This window comes from Schistocerca cancellata, chromosome 3 (assembly GCF_023864275.1).
Source record: "Schistocerca cancellata isolate TAMUIC-IGC-003103 chromosome 3, iqSchCanc2.1, whole genome shotgun sequence".
Classification (NCBI taxonomy): domain Eukaryota; kingdom Metazoa; phylum Arthropoda; class Insecta; order Orthoptera; family Acrididae; genus Schistocerca; species Schistocerca cancellata.
In genome coordinates this window covers 928,233,179-928,259,063 of record NC_064628.1, presented here as the reverse complement: position 1 = coordinate 928,259,063, position 25,885 = coordinate 928,233,179, and the positions used below count along the sequence as shown (strand labels likewise).

Sequence of the window (25,885 nt, the reverse complement as noted above, 5' to 3'; positions counted from 1 at the left end):
AGAATCCTTTAACTGAATGGAGTAGGAAGAACAACAAAGAGGAACCTGCCGCGGGTTTTCATCTGCAGTATGCGACGTGGAAGGCTCTAAGCCGACAGGAGTGTCAAGATGAAAGGCGAACCTCAGGGGGTGGACTACACTGAGGAGGAATCATGTGAGTGTGGCAACCTACAGGACACACAAAATATCCTGGACTGCACAAACCTGCTCGTTCCGTGCACTATAGAAGATCTTTTCACAGCAAGGTAATCATGATAGTTGAACTCAAACATTCAGTCGACAAGCTCTTTCTTTTGCGAGATGCTCGTTCCCAGGTGCCAGGCCACAGCAATCTGCTCTTTCTCAAAGTCGCTTAAATCTGTGCGCTTCCCCATGTGTGGCCCGTGTTGTCGATGGAATGACTTCCAATTCATCTCGCTTCGCTTAGGCACTTTCCTTATCGCCTCACACATACATAACGCTATCAGGCGGCATTCAGCCTCGCTGTGAACACTAGTCATATACACCGTTTAGTCACATTAGTGTGGCCACAGCCTATGTTAGTCGTCAGTGTGGAATAACCTCTCACAGATGGGAGGAGGCTGCAACTGCATTGGAAAATGTACAAATCTTGAATGAGATGAAACTTCCTGGCAGATTAAAACTGTGTGCCCGTCCTCACAGCTTTACTTCTGCAAGAACCTCGTCTCCTACCTTCCAAACTTTACAGAAGTTCTCCTGCGAACCTTGCAGAACTAAAGTAAAGCTGTGAGGACAGGGTGTGAGTTGTGCTTGGGTAGCTCAGTTTGTAGAGCACTTGCCCGCGAAAGGCAAAGGTCCCGAGTTCGGGTCTCGGTCCGGCAGCCAGTTTTAATCTGCCAGGAAGTTTCATGTATAAATCTTGTCGGGGGGACGCGGAAAACAATGCAGCCATTGCCATAATGCAGAAATAGAGTGATTTGTCAAACATGGAGAACGCCATGAGAAGCGGTTTTCGGGTCAAGGGTAGAAGCATTCCCAAAATAGCTAAGTTTGTAAACTGCTCGAGTGCCAACTAGGTTGAAATATACCATGCATGCGAAAATGACGCTCTTTAAAACTGGTGCTGAGTCAACTGTAGTGCTCCAAAGGTCATAGACGACAGGGAGAACGACGGCTGCCGATATGTGTACAGGTGAATAGAGGTGCCATTGCTGAGCAACCGGCCATCGATATGAACCGAGGGACCACCAACAGCGTCTCCTCAACGACCGTTCAGTGAACGTGGCTTCGTAAGGGGCTCGACAGCAGACGCCTGGTCCATGCACCCATGCTGACTGATGTTCAGTGGCAATGAAGGATGGAATTTGCACGCCAATACCGCAACTGCACATCTGTTGAGAGGCGAAATATCACCTTTTCAGACGAATCACGTTTTATGTTTAGTGGAGCGTGAAACGTCTGTAAGGTAAGACCCTGAAAAAATCATTGGAATGGTAGAGGCTGCATAAGGGAGCGTTACGGTCTGAGGGAATGTTTTCGTGACATTCTCTACGTCATCTCGTTGTGTTGTGTTGGGTTGTGTTGTGTACATAGTTCCGCGTAGTCAGCGCGTACACAACTTTCCCACTAGAGCGCGCCCCGCTAAGCACAACAGCGCAGGCGCAGCGCTCGTCCGTCTCCGCACTACGAGATGGCGCTGTCTTAGAGACGGACCAAATTCTCCTTCCGCCGGCCCGTGTATTAATATCTAACGCAGCCAATGAGATTGCTGCTAATGTAGAACCTTTTCTCCTCATGGATCACACTCGCGCAATGATACCTGAACGCTCGAGGTATTATAACGAGTGTACAGACCCCTGATTAGTCAGTTTGCATTAGTCTGTAGTCAAGTTTCAGTCTGCGCCTAATAAGATTATCATATTCCTGCACATAGCTATGAAGATAAATGTATAGACACTTTATCAAGTATCAGAGATATGTGAGAATAAGATTAACATACCAAACCCAAAGGAACTTCAGAGTGTCAATTGCAAATAGCATCCAGAATCAAGTTAAGTAAGGTTTATGATTGTTATTAATTTAATAAATGCGTGTGAAAATTAATCAAGTTCTGTTTAAAGTTGGTCACCGTCAATCTGCTACTCTAAGCGTGCAAGTGGCATTTCTATCGTCTGACCTAACGGCAGAAGATAAACACGCCACGATAAGACCACGAGACATATTGCTGACAATCACTTACTTCGTTAGAGCGACAAGTCAAATAATCTGATGGTGTGTGTACCGAAGGTATTACAGTACGTACACCACAGGTTGGTTGGAGGAAGAGACCAAACAGCTAGGTCATCGGTCTCATTGGATTAGCGAAGGAGGGGTAAAGAAGTCGACCGTGCCCTTTCAAAGGAACCATCCCGACATTTACCTGGAGCGATTTAGGGAAATCACGGAAAACCTAAATCAGGATGGCCGGACGCGTGATTGAACCGTCGCGCTCCCGAATGCGAGTCCAGTGTGCTAACCACTGCTCGACCTCGTTCGGTAATCTGGAAGGCACAGCGGATCAACACAAGTATGCATCTATAATTTGCGGTCATGTTCACCCCTGCAAACAACTTATTTTTCCTCTGCACGGTAACATCAACCAGCAGCACAACGCAACGTGTCACACAGCTCACAGTGTACGCTCCTGGTTCGAAGACCATGAGGACGATTTTACCGTCCTCCCTTGGTAACCAAACTCACAGCCTTCAAAATCAATCGAAAATCTGTGGGACCACCTCGATTACGCTGTTCGTTCCATGGGCCCTAAGACGAGAGACCTGGCACAGGTGGCCACAGCGCTGGAGTCGACATGGCTCCAAGGCCCTGCCGCTGCCTTCGAGAATCTCACCGACTCACTTTCTGCACGACTCGCAGGAGTCTGTGCTGCAGAAGGTGGTTATGCAAGCTTTGAACAGTCGCTCAGATCACTTCCACTCGACAGTGTAGTTCTGGCAATGCATTGTACGCTGGTGTGAAAAACGTAAGGCCGTAAGTAAGTGCCACTGTCAAGTAACATAGGTTGATGAAACTTGGGCGATACATAGAAAGAACTAATGCAGTATAGTGCACCCGTAAACTGAAGAAAGTACGGAATGAGACGAACAAAAACGACACTTTTATTGAAAGATGGAAATTATACTGTAGTCACGGCGATTTATTGTGGCCTCCTGAGCATTACAAAATGCGAGAACTGGTTCGTAATAGTGTAGGCTGTCTGCAACGTGTTTCCACGCTGGCCATGAAGTTGTCAGGGAGTTCTTGTGGCGGGACGTTCTATTCTTGCTCCAGCTCGCTTGGCGGCAGCTGGATGGTCGTTGGTGCGTGTGGACGTGCCGAAATACGCGTTCCACACATTCGCGACGGGTTCATGTATGGGAGAAAGGGCAGGCGAGTCCTTTCGCTGACTATCCTCTCGTTCCCAGAGCTCCTCCATCCGATCTGTTTATTGCATTACTGCGTTGTCACAAAAAAAATGCAGTCAGGGACGATAGCATTTCTTAAAAGACGCACATGCCACAATAGCGCTGATCCGATAGTGTACCATGTTCAAAAATTTGGAGGTCAGTACGCCCATGGAACAATATGCAGCCGGCCGGAGTGGCCGTGCGGTTCTAGGCGCTACAGTCTGGAACCGGGTGACCGCTACGGTCGCAGGTTCGAATCCTGCCTCGGGCATGGATGTGTGTGATGTCCTTAGGTTATTTAGGTTTAATTAGTTCTAAGTTCTAGGCGACTGGTGACCTCAGAAGTTAAGTCGCATAGTGCTCAGACCCATTTGAACCATTTTTTTTTGAACAATATGCTTTTCCACACCACAACAGCGGTACCACCAAAACGAACAGGTCCGGCAGTGTTCCTGGATGCATTACGAGTTCCCACCTCTCGCCATATAAGTTATAACGATATGTTTACTTAATGTGTATACATAAACATACAGTTATAAATGTCCCCGTTCGTAGTCGCTAATTATAACAATATGTTACTTTTGTGCTGTAACATATAGCTATAATCATCGGTGGAAACATATTTGCGAATGCCGACTGTGTGCGGCTGTTTCTTGTTGGATCGTCTGATCAGTCGGAAGTTGCATTGCAGAGGAGAGTCAATGCCTATTCAAAATATAATTATTTTGGATAGCTCAACATGAATTTCCTAAGGGACCGTAGTTTATCATGCATTTACCAGTAGAATATGGTGCGGAGAAAATATTTCGCCGCATGCAACTTCCGTCCGAACTCGACGAAAGAATTCGTGACTGTGAACTCTCTATTTGGCAGAAACATATAGAAAATTAAATAATTTCATGAAGAAGTGAGACATAGATTCTATAGTAAATGAATAGTCCATACACCAGTTCCATTTAACCCTGAATTTATGGCAAATAGTAGACGAACTTACACTGTAATGAAGGATTTAACATGGATGCCGTTTTGACTGGCACTTCTCTTAATGAAAACAATTCCTTTGACGTTTTCACATACACGTCGCACAATAAATCTACTGCTAGGCACTTTTAGTATTACACATTTATTTTACACCAGAACAATATTAATTTTAACAATAATAATACGGCGGCAAGACATGCGCGTCCGACACAAGTGCCGGCCGAGGTGGTCTAGCGGTTCTGGAGCTGCAGTCCGGAACCGCGGGACTGCTACGGTCGCAGGTTCGAATCCTGCCTCGGGCATGGGTGTGTGTGTGGTGTCCTTAGGTTAGTTAGGTTTAAGTAGTTCTAAGTTCTAGGGGACTTATGACCTAAGATGTTGAGTCCCATAGTGCTCAGAGCCATTTGAACCATTTTTGAACCGACACAAGTTACAGGAGACAAGAGAAGAATGAGTAACTGTTCATCGAGAATATCTCGTACCTCAAAAAAAAAAAAAAAGTGTAAAAGTGTTCTTCTTCTGTCCGTTTTTCGCGCCGCGGTTTTCAAAGTCAATAACTCACTGCATCTCTGACGGCGCTTCGACAATAAACAAGTTACGTCACAGGTCGTTCACCTTTTACATTCTCTCAACATTAATTGCTAACTGTAGCTGTTACCGAGCGACTGCTCGATTAGTGAATGATTTAAAATGATAAGACAATCACATAATGTTACAAAGTGTACTTCCAGAGCCACTACTCAGACTGAAACTACCCTCTGCCGTCAATGCCACGCGACCCCATCCCTCGTTGGTGCAGTCCTCCTGGCACCATCGAAAACGATGCCCCCGACTTGCGAGTGCCAGTGGAGCTCAACGTAATGGTCGTCGGGCAAAGAGACTACCCCCGTGCACTCGTCGTACCAATGTCGAGCATGAGTCTGCGCGCCTTGCGGCCCTGTTAGATGTGGTTCCAATTGATCTTACTGTTTGGCGAGGTAGTCTCCTTGCATCTCGCCCTGTGTAGCCATCATCTGCAGCTGTAGTAGAACGTGGTCGACCACACCCTCTGCATCGAGCAGAAGTGCCTGTGGTTCCGAATGCTCCCCATGCGCTTGGGACATTGCTGTGAGTAGTGACATACTCCTGAACTGCACTCGTCACAGTTCATCTTCTTTCATTTCCAGAGGATTTCCCCATGTAAACATACCTGAGCCATGTTCTAATGACGGACACCTCCACAAGAACCGTAACTGCTCGCTAATCGGCTCACACTGTCTTTTTTTTCCCATTCCTCCAATTGTCATGTTCCGTGCGGTGAGCCCCGTCTGGCGCTTTACTCACACTGACCCCACGCGGTGTGAGGTCCAGATTTCTCTGCATTAATGGGAGACCCCTGGAAGCATGCCTGCAGTAATAGAAGCAAGACTGAAGAAAAATCAAGCGACAGTCATAGGATTTGTCGCATGTACAAGAATCAGCAGGGAAGAATAAGACTACAAAACCAAGAACGAAGTGCTCTGGTTAAGAAGGGTGTAAGAGAGGGATGTAGCCTTTCGTACATAGTGTTAAATTTATAGATCGAAGAAGCAGCGACGGAAATGAAGGAGACGTTCAATTGTGGGATTAAAATTAAAGACGAAAGGATGTCAGTGATAGGATGCATTGATGGCTCTGCTATCCTCAGTGAAACTGAAGGAATGATACAGGATCAGTCGAATGGCGTAAATAGTCTAATGAGTATAGAATATGAATGTAAAGTAAGTCGAAGAAAATCGAAGGTTATGAAAATTAGCAGATATGAGACCAGCAAGAAAGTTAACACCATAATTGGGATCACGACGTTGACAGGGATTCTGCTGCCTAGGCTGCAAAATAACCAAACATGAAGAGAGCTAGGACTTCATAAAAAACAGACTAGCACTGGCAAAAATGGCATTCCTGGCGAAGAGATGTCTACAAGGATCAAACATAGGCCATAATGAGAGGAAGGAACTTCTGAGAATGTACGTTCGGAGCACAGAATTGTATGGTAGCGAAAAACGGACTGTTGGGAAACCGGAACAGAAGGTTGTAATGACAATGGAAAAATCCGTTGATGGAAAGCAGACTGAACAAAGGACATTATAGACGTAGGAAGGTAAAGATGAGGAGCGGAGATTGTCAATTAGAGTTAGTTGCAGCCAATTGTATAGCCAGTGTCGTAGAAGGTGCACCATTAAACGTATTTTTATGTTATAAAAAAGTGTAATGTTTGAGGTTTTGAGGAAGATCCTTCCAAAGCCAGGATGCGGATAGAGAGAAGGATTTTGAGGTGATTTTTATGTTGTGTAGCGGCATAGAGTGGATTTTACTGTGTTGTGAACGAGTATTTCTGCTTACCTGTTGAGACATCAGCATTACAGTTGAAGATAAGTGCGAAGGACCGTAATGACTGAGCGGACAGTTGAGAAAATAAGGGTATGGTAGTCAATATGCACATTCAGAGAGTTTAGGAGCCTTTTGCATGATCGAGTTTCGTAAATGAATCGACTAATCGTGGTAACTCTACTGCAACAACCCTGGTGGCCAGTTTCCCTTTATATGTCAGTGCAAGAGTTTCGTGTTGCGAAATCTGTGTAGTGCGTAGGCGCATCCTTATTGTAGAACTGTTCGTGTTGGCGGAAGAGTTTGTGTGCTCCGAAGAAGCTGAGAACTATACCGGCGGTAACGTGCATACTGACAGGTCTAACCTAGCTGGGCAGGTATCAAGAGAGGAGGCAGACGAAGTGTGTCTTACGGCGACCTATCTTACATCCTAAATATCCTGTTCCCTACTCTCTCCTCAGTTTCCATTACTTTTCCTCCTGTTACCTCTAACGGCCTTACACACTCCTGCCCTGTGGTGGAATGAGGGCTAAGGGAGAAAACCCTGAAAGAAAATATGGAGTGGGACCTCAAAGGCGGCTGGAAGGCGTACTTCGTGCCCTCCCGCCACTTCCTGCAAGCCTTAGGTCGAATGGAAGACCATGACGACTGGGCGACTCAAGTGTCTTCAATTTACCACTCATGTATTTAGCATCCTGAAGAGGACATTTCAGTAACGTCTGAGGACGTCGGTACAACACGGGAGGAGGCAGTTACCGGCTATAAGCTCTGTCTGATTGCCGTAATACTCGAGCGCCAGGATCCGCTTCCGAGGGTGTGGGAGGTAACTGCATGACATTTGACAGCTAGCACCCGCCTCAAGATGGGCAACTCCCAGTCAGTATGGTGCTGTTCCACCACTACAAGCGTGCTTCATAGAGTGCATGGAGCTCAGAAATAATCTTCGATTAGCGGATTCAAAAGGATGTAGGTTGCAGTAGGTACTGGGAGATGAAGAAACTTGCGCAGGATGGAGAGCTGCATCAAACCAGTCTCGAGACTGAAGACCACAACAACAACACAACAAGAACAAGCGGAGTGATGTGGTAAACTTATTAAAACAAAAAGGAAATAATGAAGAAATAACAATTTCGTACTGCCACGTGGCATGTTAGGACCATGTGTCCATTTCATTCGTAAGACGCTGTAATTGAGAGAGACCTCGATCGCTTGAATCGGGACATTGTGGGAATGCAGGAATGACAGCTTTCAGATACGGGCTGTATCGAGAGGCTTACTAGACGTTCTGCTAGGAGGAAAGTCTCGAGACGAGCCAAGACTTCACGGCGTAGTGTTCGCGCTTAAAAACACTCTCCTGAGCTGTTTTGTGCCACCATCTGGTGGAACAGAGCTGTTCCTTACTTCAGAGATGTGTTCTTCTAGTGGTGCTATCAACTACTTGAATGTGTACGCTCCGACTTTATCATCCATCCTGGAAGATACTTTTTTTTTATTTACTCAGCGATAGAATAGCCACAGTACCTGGCACCGAGTCACTGTGTATTCTACGGGGCTTTCATGCTCGACTTGGATATAATGACAGGTGGTCGACTTACTTGGGTCATCATGGATTAAAAAATGAATGAAAATCGCTAGGGACTGCTGTAAGTCTGCTGCTTTTATCGACTGTGCATTACAAACACGTATTTTCAACTTAAGGATCGACACAAAGTGTCCTGGAGACACAACCGTTCTCAACGTTGGCATCAAATTGATTTTGTCATAGCTAGGTGTACAGATCTCAAAAATCTCCTATTGGCATGATGCCATGATTGCAGAACTGCGACGCGCTGGTGGCATGCACAATGATTCTAACCCGAAAGAAATATCGCCAAGTCAACCAGGGAATTTATCCTCGAATCAACACACATCTTATTCATGACTCACAACGAAAACAGGAATTTGCCAGTAATTTTAAAAGTGTTCTACCCGGAAACGTACAGGCGGAAAAGAACACTAATAATAAATAAGCCAGCTTTCTGGAACCATCTACAACTTGGTATTATTGAACGATGGAATAACAGAAAACAGAAACAAGAAGTGGTACGAGCAAAACTTAGAATAGAGGGAGCCAGTGATTGAGGGTAAACGGAAAGCTTTGCTTGCATGCAAAAGAAACCCAAATGGGAGACAACATGTCAAGGTTGCTATGTGTGGACGGGTTACTCCTGCAATCGAAATTGCAGATCTGAAGATGGTTCTAGATGAACCGAAACCGGTCATACGAATCAACATTTTTGCAATCAAGACGGATTTTAAGTAATATTACATCGGAAACTTCCTGGCAGGATAAAACTCCGTGCCGGACCGAGACTCAAACTCGGAACCTTTGCCTTTCGCGGGCAAGTGCTCTACCAATTGAGCTCCCCAAACGCGACTCACGTCCCGTCCTCAAAGCTTTACTTCTGCCAGTATCTCGTCTCCTACCTTCCAAACTTCCGAACTTTACAGAACCTCTCCTGCGAACCTTGCAGAACTAGTATTCCTGAGAGAAAGGATATTGCGGAGACATGGCCTTTCGCGAAAGGCAAAGGTCCCGAGTTCGAGTCTCGGTCCGGCACACAGTTTTAATCTGCCAGGAAGTTACATATCAGCGTACACTCTGCTGCAGAGTGAAAAATCTCATTCTGGGAACATTACATCGGGATGAATTGCTAGCTGCAGAGAACAGGGGACAGCAAGCAGCCAGGAGATGTGAAATAACTACTAGCTGAATTTATCCGCAAGTATACAGAAAGCGGCCGATTCTGCGAACACAAAGGCAATGGATCGTGGTATTAAGGAATAAATTAGTCCAACTGTTAGGAGAACAGTTCCTCTGAAGTGCAAGACAGGTGAAGTCGTAATTGACGAAGGCATGCAAGTGGATCGCTTGGTAGAACACTACCTCGAATTGTATGCAGCTGAGGATAAAGTTTGTGGGGATGCACTTGGCGTCCTCAAACAAATGCCAATTATGGAAGAACTAGGAGAATTGTCTACTGTAGAATAAGTCAGTAGAGCAGTAGACCATTTCAGAGGCTCCAGGTGGAGACACCTGTAGAGGTTGTTAGGTGTAAGTCTTTTCTTCTTAATCACTTATACTCACTTAGTGCAACCAGATGGGAAGAAGGTTACGTCCCACTCATGATAGGGCATTCGAAGAATAAAAAGGGGACCGAGTGACCGCAACAGTTATCGAGGGATTTCACTGCTAAGCGTAGCCGGATCGTTTATGCAAAACTCATCTCAATGCGATTAGAAATCCTAGCTTCCAGAATCAACCCAGAATCTCAGTGTAGCTTGAAACATGGCCGATCAGCCATGGATATGATCTTCTCTCTACGACAGCTGCTGGAGAAGTGTCGTGAGCTTTTATTGACGTTATTAAGGCGTTTGATTTAGTAAGCAGAAAAAATGGTTCAAATGGTTCTGAGCACTATGGGGCTTAACAGCTGAGGTCATTAGTCCCCTACAACTTAGAAGTACTTAAACCTAACTAACCTAAGGACATCACACACATCCATGCCCGAGGCAGGATTCGGACCTGCGACCGCAGGGGTCGCGCCGTTCCAGACTGAAGCGCTTAGAACCGCTCGCCCACTGAGGCCGTCTAGTAAGCAGAAATGGACACTTCAGGCTTTTGCAGAAGACTGGATGCCAACCTAAGCTTCTGCAAAAACATTAATCTCTTGCGAATGCAAGCGAATTTCTACTTCAACTTCAATTGGAAGCATTCCACGTAAGTAGCGGTATAACACACGGATACGTGTTCCCACCTGCTGTATTTGGGATCTTCTTTTCTTCTCTGCTGTAATTTTCTTTTGAAGACTGTAAAGAGGGGACGTGTTTACATACAAGATCTGATGGAAATCTTTTCAACATTGCCCGCCACAAGGTCAAGACCAAAGTAAATACAGTTCTTATTCGTCAGTTGTTATATTCACACGATGCAGCTCTAGCAACAAACACATAACATGAACTACAGAATTTAATTAACAAATTATGACATTCATGTGAAATATTTGGTCATACCATCACCCGCCAACAGACTATAACCATGGCACAGGGCACCACAAACCATCCATGCTTCAACATTCAGAGCAGTTCTTTGCAGGTAGCTAATGACTTTATCTATTTGGGATCTACGATATGTAGCAACTTGCCTGTGAACAATGAGATTACTAAAACAAGCGTCATTCATCATGGCTAGATTAAAAAACACAGTATGGAACAGTGATATGCTCACAATGAAAAGTAAATTACAAATAAACAACCCTTGTGTTGTCACACCCTTCTCTATAGCTGTGAGATTTGGAAAACTGTTCCTAAGCACGAATATCGACCGAACAGATTTCACCTTCACTGTCACCCGAGGGTCATGTTGTAACCGCGAAAGGAACGGTCGCGGGGTTGTCGCTAACGGAAACATGGCGGGACCGAACGGGAGCGGCCCGCAAACAAACAAGACGGACGAACGGGAATGGAAGGACAAGCACGACGACAGACAACTGAGCAAGACACCGAGATCGACAACAAAGTACTAAGCAATGGGGCCACAAGAGATAACCTCACGAAAACAAAACAACGTCGACTCGTAAACGGGAAGTAAGCACACGCAACGTAAACACGATGTCTGTAAGCGAGATATCGACTGACTCAATGCGAATACCGGACTGCCTCGCTGAGCGAGAGGCAGCCGCCTAAATAAATGACAGGGTATGCCGCTATTGGCCGCTGGGACCACGTGCTCCTCAGTGGCGCCCTGTCGCAGGACTCGGGGCCAGGAGCGCGGGAGCCACGGCTTACGGAGCGACTGTTGCAGAGACCTCTAGTGGTCACCGAGTTCCATGCCAACTGGTGCGGATTACAAACCAGTAGCGCTCGGTAGCAGAGGTCATTCATACCTCTTGGAGAGATAAAGTACCCAACACCAAAGTCTTACAGCTCGCACACACAACTAGCATTCATGCACAACTGAGCCACCTGCGTCTAAGATTAAGATTGCTGGAACATATAAGGTGCATGGAGCCTGAGTGAATACTGGAGAAACTGCCGTAAGGGGAGAACTGCAAGAGGGTGTGAGGCCAGTGGGAAGACCACACCTTCGCTTTGAGGATGTCTGCAAGAGAGACTTGACCAAGGCCAGTATTAATCCAAGCCGCTAGGAAAGTACTGCTGATGACCGCGAAATGGGGTCAGCCTTGCAGAGGACGAACGCACATAAGAACAAATCAGGAAGTGGACAAAACGGAAAGGGAGGGCAGTTGTCAAAGTCCCTAAATTTTCTTGTTCCCTAACTGCAGAAGGGACTGCCACTGTCGAGTGCGAGTCTTCAGCCACAGCAGCCGTTGCAGACTCTGAACCAAGTACCGCACACCATCATCCTTCGATCATGGACGGATGCCAAGTAAGTAGCAGTTTTGCACTTGGCAGCTGAAAGTGAGATTATGAGGGACCACCGAAGTTATGAAATCGTCTTCATATAGTAACTAAATGAAGGAAAAAGCAACAGTTGCAGAATTTCTAAACGACCAATACAAAGCCTATAGTGGACGTTCTCGTCAAAGGTAGGACCGTAAATTTTGCGCAGTCGGGGCAACTAATGTAGCAGGAAGCGTGTCTGAGAAACATTTCTAAACAAGTAGATTTTTCTCTTTGGGAAAATAAAGGTTTGCGAACATCTCGTGTAGCAGATTTATCTCGTCAAACAGATTTATGTTCGGGTATTGTAAAACGTAAGTACCTTTATGTTTTCTGATATCTTCTCTCTCTTGCGGGAGAAGAGTTGTAGGAAAAAATGGCACATTCTCTTGCAACCTGTGCAATGAGTCATGAAACCAAAGCAAATAAAAGAACAGAGACTGAGAAGACACAAAAGCACCAAATCCTTTTCTATAATACGAGAGAGTTGAGTGAGAATAGGTTTACTCTCGAAGTTAACAGTCCCCTGTGTCTGCGCATGCGCACTATGTAGCGTATTTGAGCTCTCAAATCCCCACACTCGGGAAAGTCAGTTGATCGCTGACATCACTGCCTCATTCACAACGTGGTTGGCGGATGATTTACACCCAAGTACATGATGCGCACAGACAACGAATAATTGACTTTGGACATAATGTCGCTCATGTAAAACGGGCTTCAGGCATCGGTCTCAGTTATTTTTTGCCACATGACAGACACTGTCTACGGACAGACCACAGGTGAATTCTGCCGCAAGACTTAATAATAGAACCACACACTATTAACAGACAGTACCATCAACCGGAGTTACTTTCCGCAGCTTAGGTCACTTTACACTCTTCCCACTAAGTTCTATTGAGTGCTGCATTTGGCTGGTTTTAGGAGATTCTGAGTTAAATCGCCGATTAGATAAGTGATAGTTAACTTTATTATTTGAAAAGTCGTGATTGTGTTGTTCTTACTTCATTCGACGGTGCGTCACTATCTCCATCTATTTTTCATTGCCTACAAACTTGTATTGCTATGTCACAGTTATGCTCTAGTAGTTGCTATTCTTTGTGTGAAATATGTTTCAATAAGGCCACGACAAGTGGGAAGTGTAGGCGAAAGCCTTTTTTGTTGTGGTGGCATGTTACTAGCAGGCCAAACGTAACCCAATGTATAAGACTCACGTTTGGGTCGGGGTTACTTTGCAAAGGCTGGTGCATGCAGACAAAAGCAGAAAAGAAAAGAAAATACTAAGAACGTTATTGGACAAATAGACAAAGTGATATCTTGATATGAGAGACAGTTTAAGTCCGTGACGATGACAGGTGTCTCAACGTACATGTTTGTATGGACTGTTGTTGAGAATATCTCTGAACTCAGTTATCAGGACATCCTGGATTACTTGATGAACCTAGGTTATTACGAAGAGGGTTTCTGATGTTGAAATAACATCTATAGTCATTTACTTTAATAGTCAATATTCGCTGAAATGGAATAAGGTTTCATGGTGCCCCACGCCACTCTGGAAGTGCTGTAAAAGTGGGGAGTGGGAAGCTTTTACTCCGAACACAACAGAAATATCGTTTTCAGTTTACTTCATAAAAACGTAAAATTTTAATTACTCACCATGCTGCATTTATTCTTGTAATGTGTTCCGACAACTCAAAAAAGCTGTGAAAAGTGTTAGGGCAATTCAGATGCCTGTTTTATTTCCATTTAAAATTTCCAGAGATATGTAAAGTTACCATATACGAGCGAATACTGCCGAATATCTTGCAAAGTATATGTCCGTGTAAAGTTATCTCTTGGACAGGGTAGCTTTCCACTATTGTTTTTTTTTATTTTAAGAGATGTTATATATATATGATTATCACTCATTTTAAGGCTATAATTGTTCTTAAGAACCTTGACGGTTGAGAAAAACCAGTTTCTATCAATTATATAACTAATCACAATTTATCAAATCAAGGAAACACAAATATGTAATGCAATCCCAGCTGACGGCTTTTGTTACTGTCATATGTAAGGTTAGGAAATATAGGTAAGAAGTGGGTCTACTTATAAAAATCATAAAATTGGCATTCAGTGAAAATTAAAGTTTAAGAAAAACAGGCTAAATACTGGATAGGAGTTGACAGCGACAAATGATGAGTGATTGCCCAAGATATCGAAAACATTGACAAAATTGTGTACGTGTACGCTATCGTGAGCTAGCTTTCAGGAAGGAAAACGCAGTGCAACAAAACAGAAGTATAGTGGTACAGGGTCCAACTGGCTGAAAAACGTGGCATTTCCTGTGTATTCATATTGCCAGTTTTCTATTAGAAACGAAAACAAAACAAAAAATGAGCTCTGTAATATCGAAAAAAAAATTATTTCCATGTATTCAAGAAACACCTTTGACGTTGTGAATCAATCGTACATAGAAATCTACATAATGTGCAAATGTATAAATAAAGCTGATCCGCTTGTCCACAACGAGATTTTGTTAACGTATCTCTGCCAACATCTCTTCATAGCTCTATAGATTGCTATGGTTTCCACGTACAGCCTTTTTCGCTTCGCATTTGAAGGATGTCAATAGCGCTGCCGAAATCTGACTCGACTGTGGAACTGTCTTAGTAGTGAAGAATGATTGTATTAAAACTTCATTCATGATGCGGCATTTTTTCACGAGATCAGTGTTTATGATGTCACATATGTTAAACTATGTCTGGCGACTAAGTCTAGTACAATGATGTATTTGTGCAGGTACACTCAGCGGCATATGTGGGTACTGTCTGAGAAATACACTCCTGGAAATGGAAAAAAGAACACATTGACACCGGTGTGTCAGACCCACCATACTTGCTCCGGACACTGCGAGAGGGCTGTACAAGCAATGATCACACGCACGGCACAGCGGACACACCAGGAACCGCGGTGTTGGCCGTCGAATGGCGCTAGCTGCGCAGCATTTGTGCACCGCCGCCGTCAGTGTCAGCCAGTTTGCCGTGGCATACGGAGCTCCATCGCAGTCTTTAACACTGGTAGCATGCCGCGACAGCGTGGACGTGAACCGAATGTGCAGTTGATGGACTTTGAGCGAGGGCGTATAGTGGGCATGCGGGAGGCCGGGTGGACGTACCACCGAATTGCTCAACACGTGGGGCGTGATGTCTCCACAGTACATCGATGTTGTCGCCAGTGGTCGGCGGAAGGTGCACGTGCCCGTCGACCTGGGACAGGACTGCAGCGATGCACGGATGCACGCCAAGACCGTAGGATCCTACGCAGTGCTGTAGGGGACCGCACCGCCACTTCCCAGCAAATTAGGGACACTGTTGCTCCTGGGGTATCGGCGAGGACCATTCGCAACTGTCTCCATGAAGCTGGGCTACGGTCCCGCACACCGTTAGGCCGTCTTCCGCTCACGCCCCAACATCGTGCAGCCCGCCTCCAGTGGTGTCGCGACAGGCGTGAATGGAGGGACGAATGGAGACGTGTCGTCTTCAGCGATGAGAGTCGCTTCTGCCTTGGTGCCAATGATGGTCGTATGCGTGTTTGGTGCCGTGCAGGTGAGCGCCACAATCAGGACTGCATACGACCGAGGCACACAGGGCCAACACCCGGCATCATGGTGTGGGGAGCGATCTCCTACACTGGCCGTACACCACTGGTGATCGTCGAGGGGACACTGAATAGTGCACGGTACATCCAAACCGTCATCGAACCCATCGTTCTACCATTCCTAGACCGGCAAGGGAACTTGCTGTTCCAACAGGACAATGCACGTCCACATGTATCCCGTGCCACCCAACGTGCTCTAGAAGGTGTAAGTCAACTACCCTGGCCAGCAAGATCTCCGGATCTGTCCCCCATTGAGCATGTTTGGGACTGGATGAAGCGTCGTCTCACGCGGTCTGCACGTCCAGCACGAACGCTGGTCCAACTGAGGCGCCAGGTGGAAATGGCATGGCAAGCCATTCCACAGGACTACATCCAGCATCTCTACGATCGTCTCCATGGGAGAATAGCAGCCTGCATTGCTGCGAAAAGTGGATATACACTATACTAGTGCCGACATTGTGCATGCTCTGTTGCCTGTGTCTATGTGCCTGTGGTTCTGTCAGTGTGATCATGTGATGTATCTGACCCCAGGAATGTGTCAATAAAGTTTCCCCTTCCTGGGACAATGAATTCACAGTGTTCTTATTTCAATTTCCAGGAGTGTATGTTGCGAATAGAGTTAGTAGCAAAGAAGCAATAAATTTCATCACGATACGGCAATTTGTCACGCATCTCATTGTTTATGAGGTCATGTCTCCTGATGTATGACAGGTAGGTTCTCCCTCGGGCATGGGTGTATGTGTTTGTCCTTAGGATAATTTAGGTTGTGTGTAAGCTTAGGGACTGATGACCTTAGCAGTTAAGTCCCATAAGATTTCACACACACTTTTGAACAGGTAGGTTGTAGCTATTGTTACCTCAGATAAAGGGATATGTGTAACAAGTTTAGTTGAAATCGCTCATGTGGTTTAGAAGATGTGGAGCGTACACATATGCACACACATATACATACATCCATTTTATAATGAATATGGATATGTTGTTGTTGTTGTGGTCCTCAGTCCTGAGACTGGTTTGATGCAGCTCTCCATGCTACTCTATCCTGTGCAAGCTTCTTCATCTCCCAGTACCTACTGCAACCTACATCCTTCTGAATCTGCTTAGTGTATTGATCTCTTGGTCTCCCTCTACGATTTTTACCCTCCACACTGCCCTCCAATGCTAAATTTGTGATCCCTCGATGCCTCAGAACATGTCCTACCAACCGATCCCTTCTTCTAGTCAAGTTGTGCCACAAACTTCTCTTCTCCCCAATCCTATTCAATACCTCCTCATTAGTTACGTGATCTACCCACCTTATCTTCAGCATTCTTCTGTAGCACCACATTTCGAAAGCTTCTATTCTCTTCTTGTCCAAACTAGTTATCGTCCATGTCTCACTTCCATACATGGCTACACTCCATACAAATACTTTCAAAAACGACTTCCTGACACTTAAATCTATATTCGATGTTAACAAATTTCTCTTCTTCAGAAACGCTTTCCTTGCCATTGCCAGTCTACATTTTATATCCTCTCTACTTCGACCATCATCGGTTATTTTACTCCCTAAATAGCAAAACTCCTTTACTACTTTAAGTGTCTCATTTCCTAATCTAATTCCCTCAGCATCACCCGACTTAATTTGACTACATTCCATTATCCAATATGGATATAGAAATATATATAAGTTGTGTTTTTATATGCCATCCTAACCTCAACCCATGAAAACACAAAGCACTGGGAAAGAATTCTTACTTGCATAGCTGCGAGTGAATGAAGAAACTGTCAAATTGCAACATAACCTTGTCCTAAAGCTACATTGAAGATCAGTCCATCACCACCACGGGAGAAACAAAGGCGCATAGTAAGTAGACTGACTCGCTTGCATCGTCCATTAACAGATGAAGGCATCACATATTCAAACCTTTCTGACTAATTCATACGAATCACGCACTAAATGCTGCCACAGATCACAGCCGAAATTGGCAACTTTCCTTCCACCCAGACCTATTCCTGTCTCAAGGTGGAATGTTAGGAAACGTCACAAGGCCGTGTCGTATACGACACTTGACTAAAAAGATGCTTTTCCCCAAACAAATCAGTTTCATTTGGATCAAATACACAACACACATTAGTGCACGCCAGCGGTGTTTTCTGTGCAAACAAAAACTGTATATCAGATATAATTGAATTTTCCTTGAGACATTTTGAGTCTCATCTTTATCTGTGATAATTATAGAAGTTGAAGAAATGGATTAAAACTCGTTCCACGGCCAGGACTTGCAGGAGTTGTACCTGGGTCCCCTTACCTACTAGACAGGTACGCTGGCCATTACACCACCACAGCAGCAGGGCTAACACAACTGCACAAACTACCCTGGCCATCCCCCCCCCCCCCCCGCGCCCTCCCCCTTACACAAAGTTCAGTTCACATCTTCGTCTTATTTTCCCCTCCTTTGATCGTCACTATTGGCAAGGCTCTCTGGTATTGGAACAGGGGCAGTTGAATTTAATGAAACTACTAATTCTTGTTGTTTATAGGTCCACTAACTGTGACTTCAGAGCATTTCTGCTCAAGCTAGAGAGGGCTCTTGATTCACTTTATAGGAAGCACCAGAAATTAGTTATATGTGGTGACTTCAATAAAAATTTTGTGTCTGATGGTGTAAGAAAAAGAGTGTTGGTAGCTCTCCTAAATTCATATGGTCTGATGCAGACTGTGTTTTTTTTCAGCTAGGTTGCAGGGGAACAGTCGCACAGCCATAGACTATATTTTTATTCGTTCTTCATTACTAGACGTGCATTCTCTTAGTAAACGCGTGAATGGCCTTTCAGACCATGGTGCACAAGTTTTAACACTGAAAGGCTTTTGTACTCAAACAAATGTCACACGTAATTATAAACTGTGTGGGAAAGTTAATCCAACAGCAGTAGTGAGTTTTTGAACCTTGCCAAGGAATAAGAGTGACAGGATGTTTATAATGCCGATAACATAGATGATAAATATAATGCCGATAACATATATGATAAATATAATGCTTTCCTTAACACACTTCTCACGCTCTTGACAGTTGCTTTCCATTAGAACGCTCTAAGCGGGTACTAGCAGTAATAGACAGCCCGTGTGGCTGACTAGTGGGATAAAGATATGATGTAGGACAAAGCGAGAATTATATCAAAATGTTAGAACTATTCTCATAAAATTAAAACTATATATCCAGTTGCGAAGGAAGGGTAAGGTCAGCAGGACAAGGTCGACGATATAAAGTCAGTTCGTACAATTTAACAATCATTTTCTGTGCTTTGCTGGTGAATTAAATAAAAATTTAGCTTCTACAGAGAGTCATATAACTCTCTGGGCAAATGGCTTTCCGAGATTGATGTCTGAAATACTCCTCTGTGATACAGACAAGGGAGAGATTGAGTCAATAATTAAATCACTGAAGGCTAAGGACTCTCATGGTTATGATGGAGTGCCTAGCAAGGGTAATTGATCGTTTTATATCACACGATTTACTACCAAATGCATAGTTCGGCTTTAGAAGTCCCTTAACAACTGAAAATGCTATATTCTCTTTTCATTGTGAGGTACTGTATGGGCTAAACAAAAGGTTTCGAACGATAGGCACAGTTTTTAATTTAGCTAAGGTGTTTGATCGTGTAGATCACAAAATGTTGCTTCAGAAATCGGACTATTACGGTACACAGGGTGTACCTCACAATTGGTTCACCTCATACTTTAGGGACAGAAAACAAAAGGTCATTATTCACATTGTTGAGAATGGTTGTGATGTGTTGTCTGAGTGTGGTACATTCAAGTCGGGCCGGGGGGGGGGGGGGTGCCCCAGGGATCAGTGTTGGGGTAACTCCTGTTTCTTATTTATATAAATGGCATGGGCTCTCTTATTATATTTCTCTTTGCTGATGACACTAGCTTGGTAGTAAAGGATGTTGTGTGCAACGTTGGCTCGGTTTCAAATAGTGCCGTTCATGAACTGAGTTCATAGCTTGTGGAAAATAAACTAACGCTAAATCACAGTAAGACTTAGTTTTTAACGTTTCTAACACACAATTCAACAAAACCTGACATTTTAATTTCGCAGAATGGGCATATGATTAGTGAAACTGAACTGTTCAAATTTCTAGGTGTTTAGATGATAAACTGTCTTGGAAAGCTCTCGTTCAGGATCTTGTTCAAAGACTTAATGCTGCGATATTCACTATTCGAACGGTATCTGAAGTGAGCGATAGTTCAATATGAAAATTAGTCTACATGGCTTATTTTCATTCGCTTATGTCTTATGATATTATATTCTGGGATAAATCTTCTAAAATGATATTTTTTACTCTGAAACGGGTGGTTCGGGTAATAAGTGTGTAAGTCCACAAACCTCTTGTCGACCCCTGTTCACGAGTCTTGGTATTTTGACGCTGAGCTCTAAATATATAAAATCCTTACTGTCATTTCTTGTTAAAAATATTAGATTATTCCCAAGATAAAGCAGCTTCCACTCAGTTAATACTCGACAGAAATCAAAGCTGCAGTTTGATCGGACTTCGTTAACGCTTATGTAGAAAAGTGTACAGTATACTGCTGCATCCATTTTCAATAAGCTACCGATAGAGTTAAAAAATCTTAGCAGTAATCCACGCGCTTTCAAATCTAAACTGAAGAGTTTCCTCATGGGTCACTCCTTCTATTCTGTCGAGAATTTCCTTGAAAAATTAAGCTGATTCTTGTCGTATTGTTGACTGCATTTACTCCAACTTCAGGCTTTAATTTTTCAGGTTCATGAACAATTTACTTTTATCTGTTATTACTTTTATGTTGTAATATCCTGTACTGACACGTTCCATGACCTTAAATATTTGCACCTCAATTTGATCCTACCGAACGTGACATGTAAGTAAATAAAATGAAAATACGCTTGTGTAGGACATAATGGGGAAATCCTGTATGTAACTGAGGCGTAGGTGATCTATAGATCTGATATCACTGAATTTTCCTTGAGACATTCTGAGTCTTATCTTGATCTACGATAACGATAGGAGCTGAAGAAAATAGTTGAAATTTGTGTCATGGCTGGGACTTCAAACCTGGGTTTCCTTGCTTACTAGGCTAGCGTGCTACAACAATAGATTGCTACGGTGGTAGGGTGCTACTCTTATACCGGAGTGCTTCAGCAGTAGCCGACGGTCAAAGAAAGAGAAAATAAGTTGAAGAAGTGAAGTTTGTGTTAGCAAGGACACTGGACCGGGGTAGTCCATGCAGCTACAATACTGTGCTGATGTAATGAGTAGCGTACGTGTGTAGTAAACAAAGATACCTGCGTTCAAGTTCCGGCCATGGGATACATTTTAAATCATTTCCTCAGCTTTTACGATTATCGTAGAAAACAAGCGTGTCACATTGGACACCGCCTTGCGGCGGGGAGGCTAACCTCGGCCCGCTCCCGCAGGTCGCTGCGGTGCGCGCGCAACACGCTGCACACGCACCTGTTCGCGAGCTTCGCGGCCAACAACGCGCTGTGGCTGTCGTGGTACGGCGCGGTGGTTCCGCGGCCCGCCGTCGTGTTCGCCAACGGCGCGGGCTGCCGGCTGCTGGCGGCCGCGCTCAGCTACGGCCTGCTGGCCAGCTACACGTGGATGCTGTGCGAGGGCCTCTACCTGCACACGCTGCTCGTCGCCGCCTTCGTGTCCGAGGCGCGCCTGGTGCGCGTGCTCGCCGGCCTCGGCTGGGGGCTGCCCGCCGCCCCCGCGCTCGCCTACAGCGTGCTGCGCGCCACCGACGCCGACCCCGCCGAGAGCGGCCAGTGAGTACTCGCTCCTGACACTAGAAAGAAACTAACACACTGAAGCGGGTACATATTAAAGTAACAGTTACTGCTACACCTTCATCCACACCCTTACAACCCTATATAATCCAATGTCCACAATACACTACCGGCCATTAAAATTGCTACACCACGAAGATGACGTGCTACAGACGCGAAAATTAACCGACAGGAAGAAGATGCAGTGAAAAGGCAAATGATTAGCTTTTCAGAGCATTCACACAAGGTTGGCGCCGGTTGCGACACCTACAACGTGCTGACATGAGGAAAGTTTCCATCCGATTTCTCATACGCAAACCGCAGTTGACCGGCGTTGCCTGGTGAAACGTTATTATGATGTCTCGTGTAAGGAGGAGAAACGCGTACCATCACGTTTCCGACTTCGATAAAGGTCGCATTGTAGCCTATCGCGATTGCGGTTTATCGTATCGCGACATTGCTGCTCGCCTTGGCCGAGATCCAATGACTGTTAGCACAATATGGAATCCGTGGGTTCTGGAGGGTAACACGGAACGCCGTGCTGGATCCCAACGGTCACGTTATCACTAGCAGTCGAGATGACAGCCATCTTATCCCCATGGCTGTAACGGATCGTGCAGCCACGTCTCGATCCCTCAGTCAACAGATGGGGACGTTTGCAAGACAACAACCATCTGCACGAACAGTTCGACGAAGTTTGGAGCAGCATGGAGTATCAGCTCGGATACCATGGCTGCGGTTACCCTTGACGCTGCATCACAGACAGGAGCGCCTGCGATGGTGTACTCAACGACGAACCTGGGTGCACGAATGGCAAAACGTCATTTTTTCGGATGAATCCAGGTTCTGTTTACAGCATCATGATGGTCGCATCCGTGTTTGGCGACATCGCTGTGAATGCACATTACAATCGTGTACTCGTCATCGCCATGCTGGCGTATCACCCGGCATTATGGTATCGGGTGCCATTGGTTACACGTCTCGGTCACCTCTTGTTCGCACTGACGCACTTTGAACAGTGGACGTTACATTTCCGAAGCGTTACGGCCCGTGGCTCTACCCTTCATTCGATCCCTGCGAGACCCTACATTTCAGCAGGATAATGCACGACCGCATGTTGCAGGTCCTGCAGCGCCTTTCTGGACTCATAAAATGTTCGACTGCTGCCCTGACCAACACGTTCTCCAAATCCCTCAGCAATTGAAAACTTCTGGTCAATGGTGGCCGAGCAACCGGCTCGTCACAATACGCCATTCACTACTCTTGATGAACTGTGGTATCGTGTTGAAGCTGCATGGGCAGCTGTACCTGTACACACCATCCAAGCCCTGTTTGACGGAATGCCCAGGTGTATCAAGGTGGTTGTTCTGGGTACTGATTTCTCAGGATCTATGCACCCAAACTGCGTGAAAATGTAATCACATGGCAGTTCTAGTATATTATATGTGTCCAATGAATACCCGTTTATCATATGCATTTCTTCTTGGTGTAGAAGTTTTAATGGCAAGTAGTGTAAGTAGTCCATGGCCTCTGATAACTTATTCCGTGAGTAATGGCATCAAAGCGTATTAACGCGAATGGCGTCCTGTGTTCTAGCCATCCATGCTGCATTCACCTGGTTCCAAAGTTCATCTGTGGTGGTTGGGATTGCGTCACAGGGCTGCACTTGTCGTTTCACCATATGCCATACATTTCTGATTGGCCACACTTCTGGTGACTTAAGGGCCAGGGCATAAGTCTGACATCCTATGCCCCCGAGAAGACACGTGTTCCAGCAGCAACACGTGGTCGTGTATTGTCTTGAAGAAAAATGGCTTCTGGTGTGTTATTTAGATTTTTCAGTACTGGAACAGAGCTCAAGCACGCAATGTACATAAATAAAAACATAGGCTGATTTAGCTATTGCCATTACATATTATTTTCAATGGAAAATGAGCTTTAACGAAGTACTCACGACATTGTCGGTTATGGAAAAAATTCGTAATACATAATGTAAAAAGGCTCCATTTATTTCATTATAGGTAACAAATGCCGATGGTCTGAAATATCCTTCCACTCCTCGGCACTTTGCCAAATACAATTGATCAAGAATATGCCTTAGTCATTAATAAGCTTCGTCGTTTTCAGTTGCTCTATTCCGATATTATATATTTTTGTATCACGGACGGTGACATATAACGTCACTTTCGCTGCTTGGTAGTGGGCTAAGCGAACTGATGTGACGCGATGTGACAGTCAGTGTAAACAGACACTGACTTGAGGTGATGTCCATGCTTTTTTGCTCTTGAAAGGTAATAGCCCAGTTAATTCCGGATATGAAATGCAAATAGTTAGGGTACCTACAAAACGCCTACACAAAATTCAGGGAGCGTACGAAGGGTATCTAACTGTACTAGTGGCATAATTAATTTAAGAACTTATGATATGCATTACGGACGAACCTGCGCTTTCCTGAGATCACGTGACAACGGTGGCACTGGACCTGTATGGTGACAACATAAAATAAATTATGTTCATCTGAATGCTGACTCAAGATACATTGCTACTCTATGGGTATGTCCAGAGACAATTTTTCTACTTTGTTCCATTGGACACTACCCTAGCATTCCAATTTAGACACAGCAGATCATACAGATTCTGGGATGTACAGCCTCTGAGGGGGACTCTGTAAACAATAGCTGCCAAACAGCAGCCACCTGCTCTACGCCATATGCAGTGACCTGAAGCGACTCCTAGCTTAGACACGTTACATGGTTAAATGGCTTCTGTGGGCAGAGGATCAGATTTAATCATCATTTTGAAAGGATCCTTGTACTAAACTGTGAATCTACACTGATCAGGCAGAACAGTACGACCACCTAGCTACCAGCAGGCATGTCCAGCTTTGGCACGGCTAACAGCGGCGAAGCGATGAGGCCTTGGTAGGTCAGAGGGGGAGGTAGGCGCCACATCCGCACACACAAGCCACTGAATTCACGTGAATTCCGGGGAGGGGGCTATGAGCTCTGACGCCATGTTCACACTTCTTAAATGTGCTCGATTGGATGATTAAGATCTGGCGAATGAGGGGGGGGGGGGAGGCAGCACATCAATTGTTCGAACTCGCTACTGTCTTCCTAGAATCACTTTATGACACTCCTGGCCTTGTAACATGGCCCATTATCTTGTTGAGAAATGCCGTTGCTGTTGGGGAACATGCACTTGGTCTGCAACTAATGTTCAATACGCCTCGGCCGTCGTGGTGCTTTGCACGAACTTCGCAGGACCCATGGATTCCCACGTGAACTTTCTCCAGAGCATAATGGAACCGCCGCTAGCTTGGCTCTGTACTGCTGTACCGGTATCAAGGAGCCAAACCCCTGAAAGACAGCACGACGAAGAAGGTATCGGGAATCATCAGACCATGCAACGCTCTGCCGCTGCGCCAAAGTCCAGTGCCGTTGGTGACGTGCCCATTTCTGTGGTAGTGGCCGATTTCGTGGTGTTAACATTGGGACATGCATGGACCGTCGGATGTGGAGGCCCAGTGTACGACATTCGACAAGTGAAATGAGGGGTGGCCCCCAACCCCACAACGTCTGCACGTGGTTACACCTTGGTGTCGCCTGTGTTGAAGACACTTACCACACCATTCCTCGAACACACGAGAACTCGTGCAGTTTTCGAAATGCTCGTACCGAGCCTCCGGGCCATCATAATCTGTCCTCGGTCAAACAGATAAATCGCGCGCCTTCCCCATTCCACCCTCGGACAGCATGCTCACTGATACACCGAGCACCGTGTGTTATGCTGAGTAGCAGTTGTTCCACGCTTGGTGACGCTGCTGTTGCCTGGACGGATTCGTGTCGGTAGTAGGTCGGTTGGTCATAATGTTCCGACTGATCAGTGTACATCTTATGAAGGTATCAGGTAAGTGACAGATGCTTCCCCAAAGTGTTTTGTAGTGGCATTGTGAGCCGCCTGACGCGGTGCGTGTCGTGTTCTCCGCGCCTGCAGGTGCTGGATCAACGACAGCAAGTACCTGGCGGTGCTGGTGGCGCCCGTGTGCATCTCGATGGCGCTGAACCTGCTCTTCCTGTGCAACATCGTGCGCGTGCTGCTCACCAAGCTGCGCGCCGGGCCGCGCGTCGGCTCCAGCCGCCCCTCCAGCACTCTGCTGCAGGTGAGGCCGCCGCGCCGCCGAGCACACGGCGGCTTCATATGGTGTTTATGCACGAGAAACAAAGTAATGTTCAAGTGGTCTGTGAAACCTTCCACTACTCATTATGACAGATTGCTGTT

At 45.5% G+C, this 25,885-nt stretch overlaps 1 protein-coding gene across 1 annotated transcript in view; it reads left to right on the top strand.

The window, feature by feature from the left end:
- The window catches only part of LOC126176658 (calcitonin gene-related peptide type 1 receptor), a 275,793-nt gene that overhangs the window by 189,344 nt on the left and 60,564 nt on the right, over positions 1-25,885 (top strand). Inside the window, exons 5-6 of the mRNA XM_049923814.1 lie at positions 21,251-21,604; positions 25,601-25,766. Of these exons, the coding sequence (XP_049779771.1) occupies positions 21,251-21,604; positions 25,601-25,766 (520 nt within the window). The remainder of the gene's footprint in view (positions 1-21,250; positions 21,605-25,600; positions 25,767-25,885) is intronic.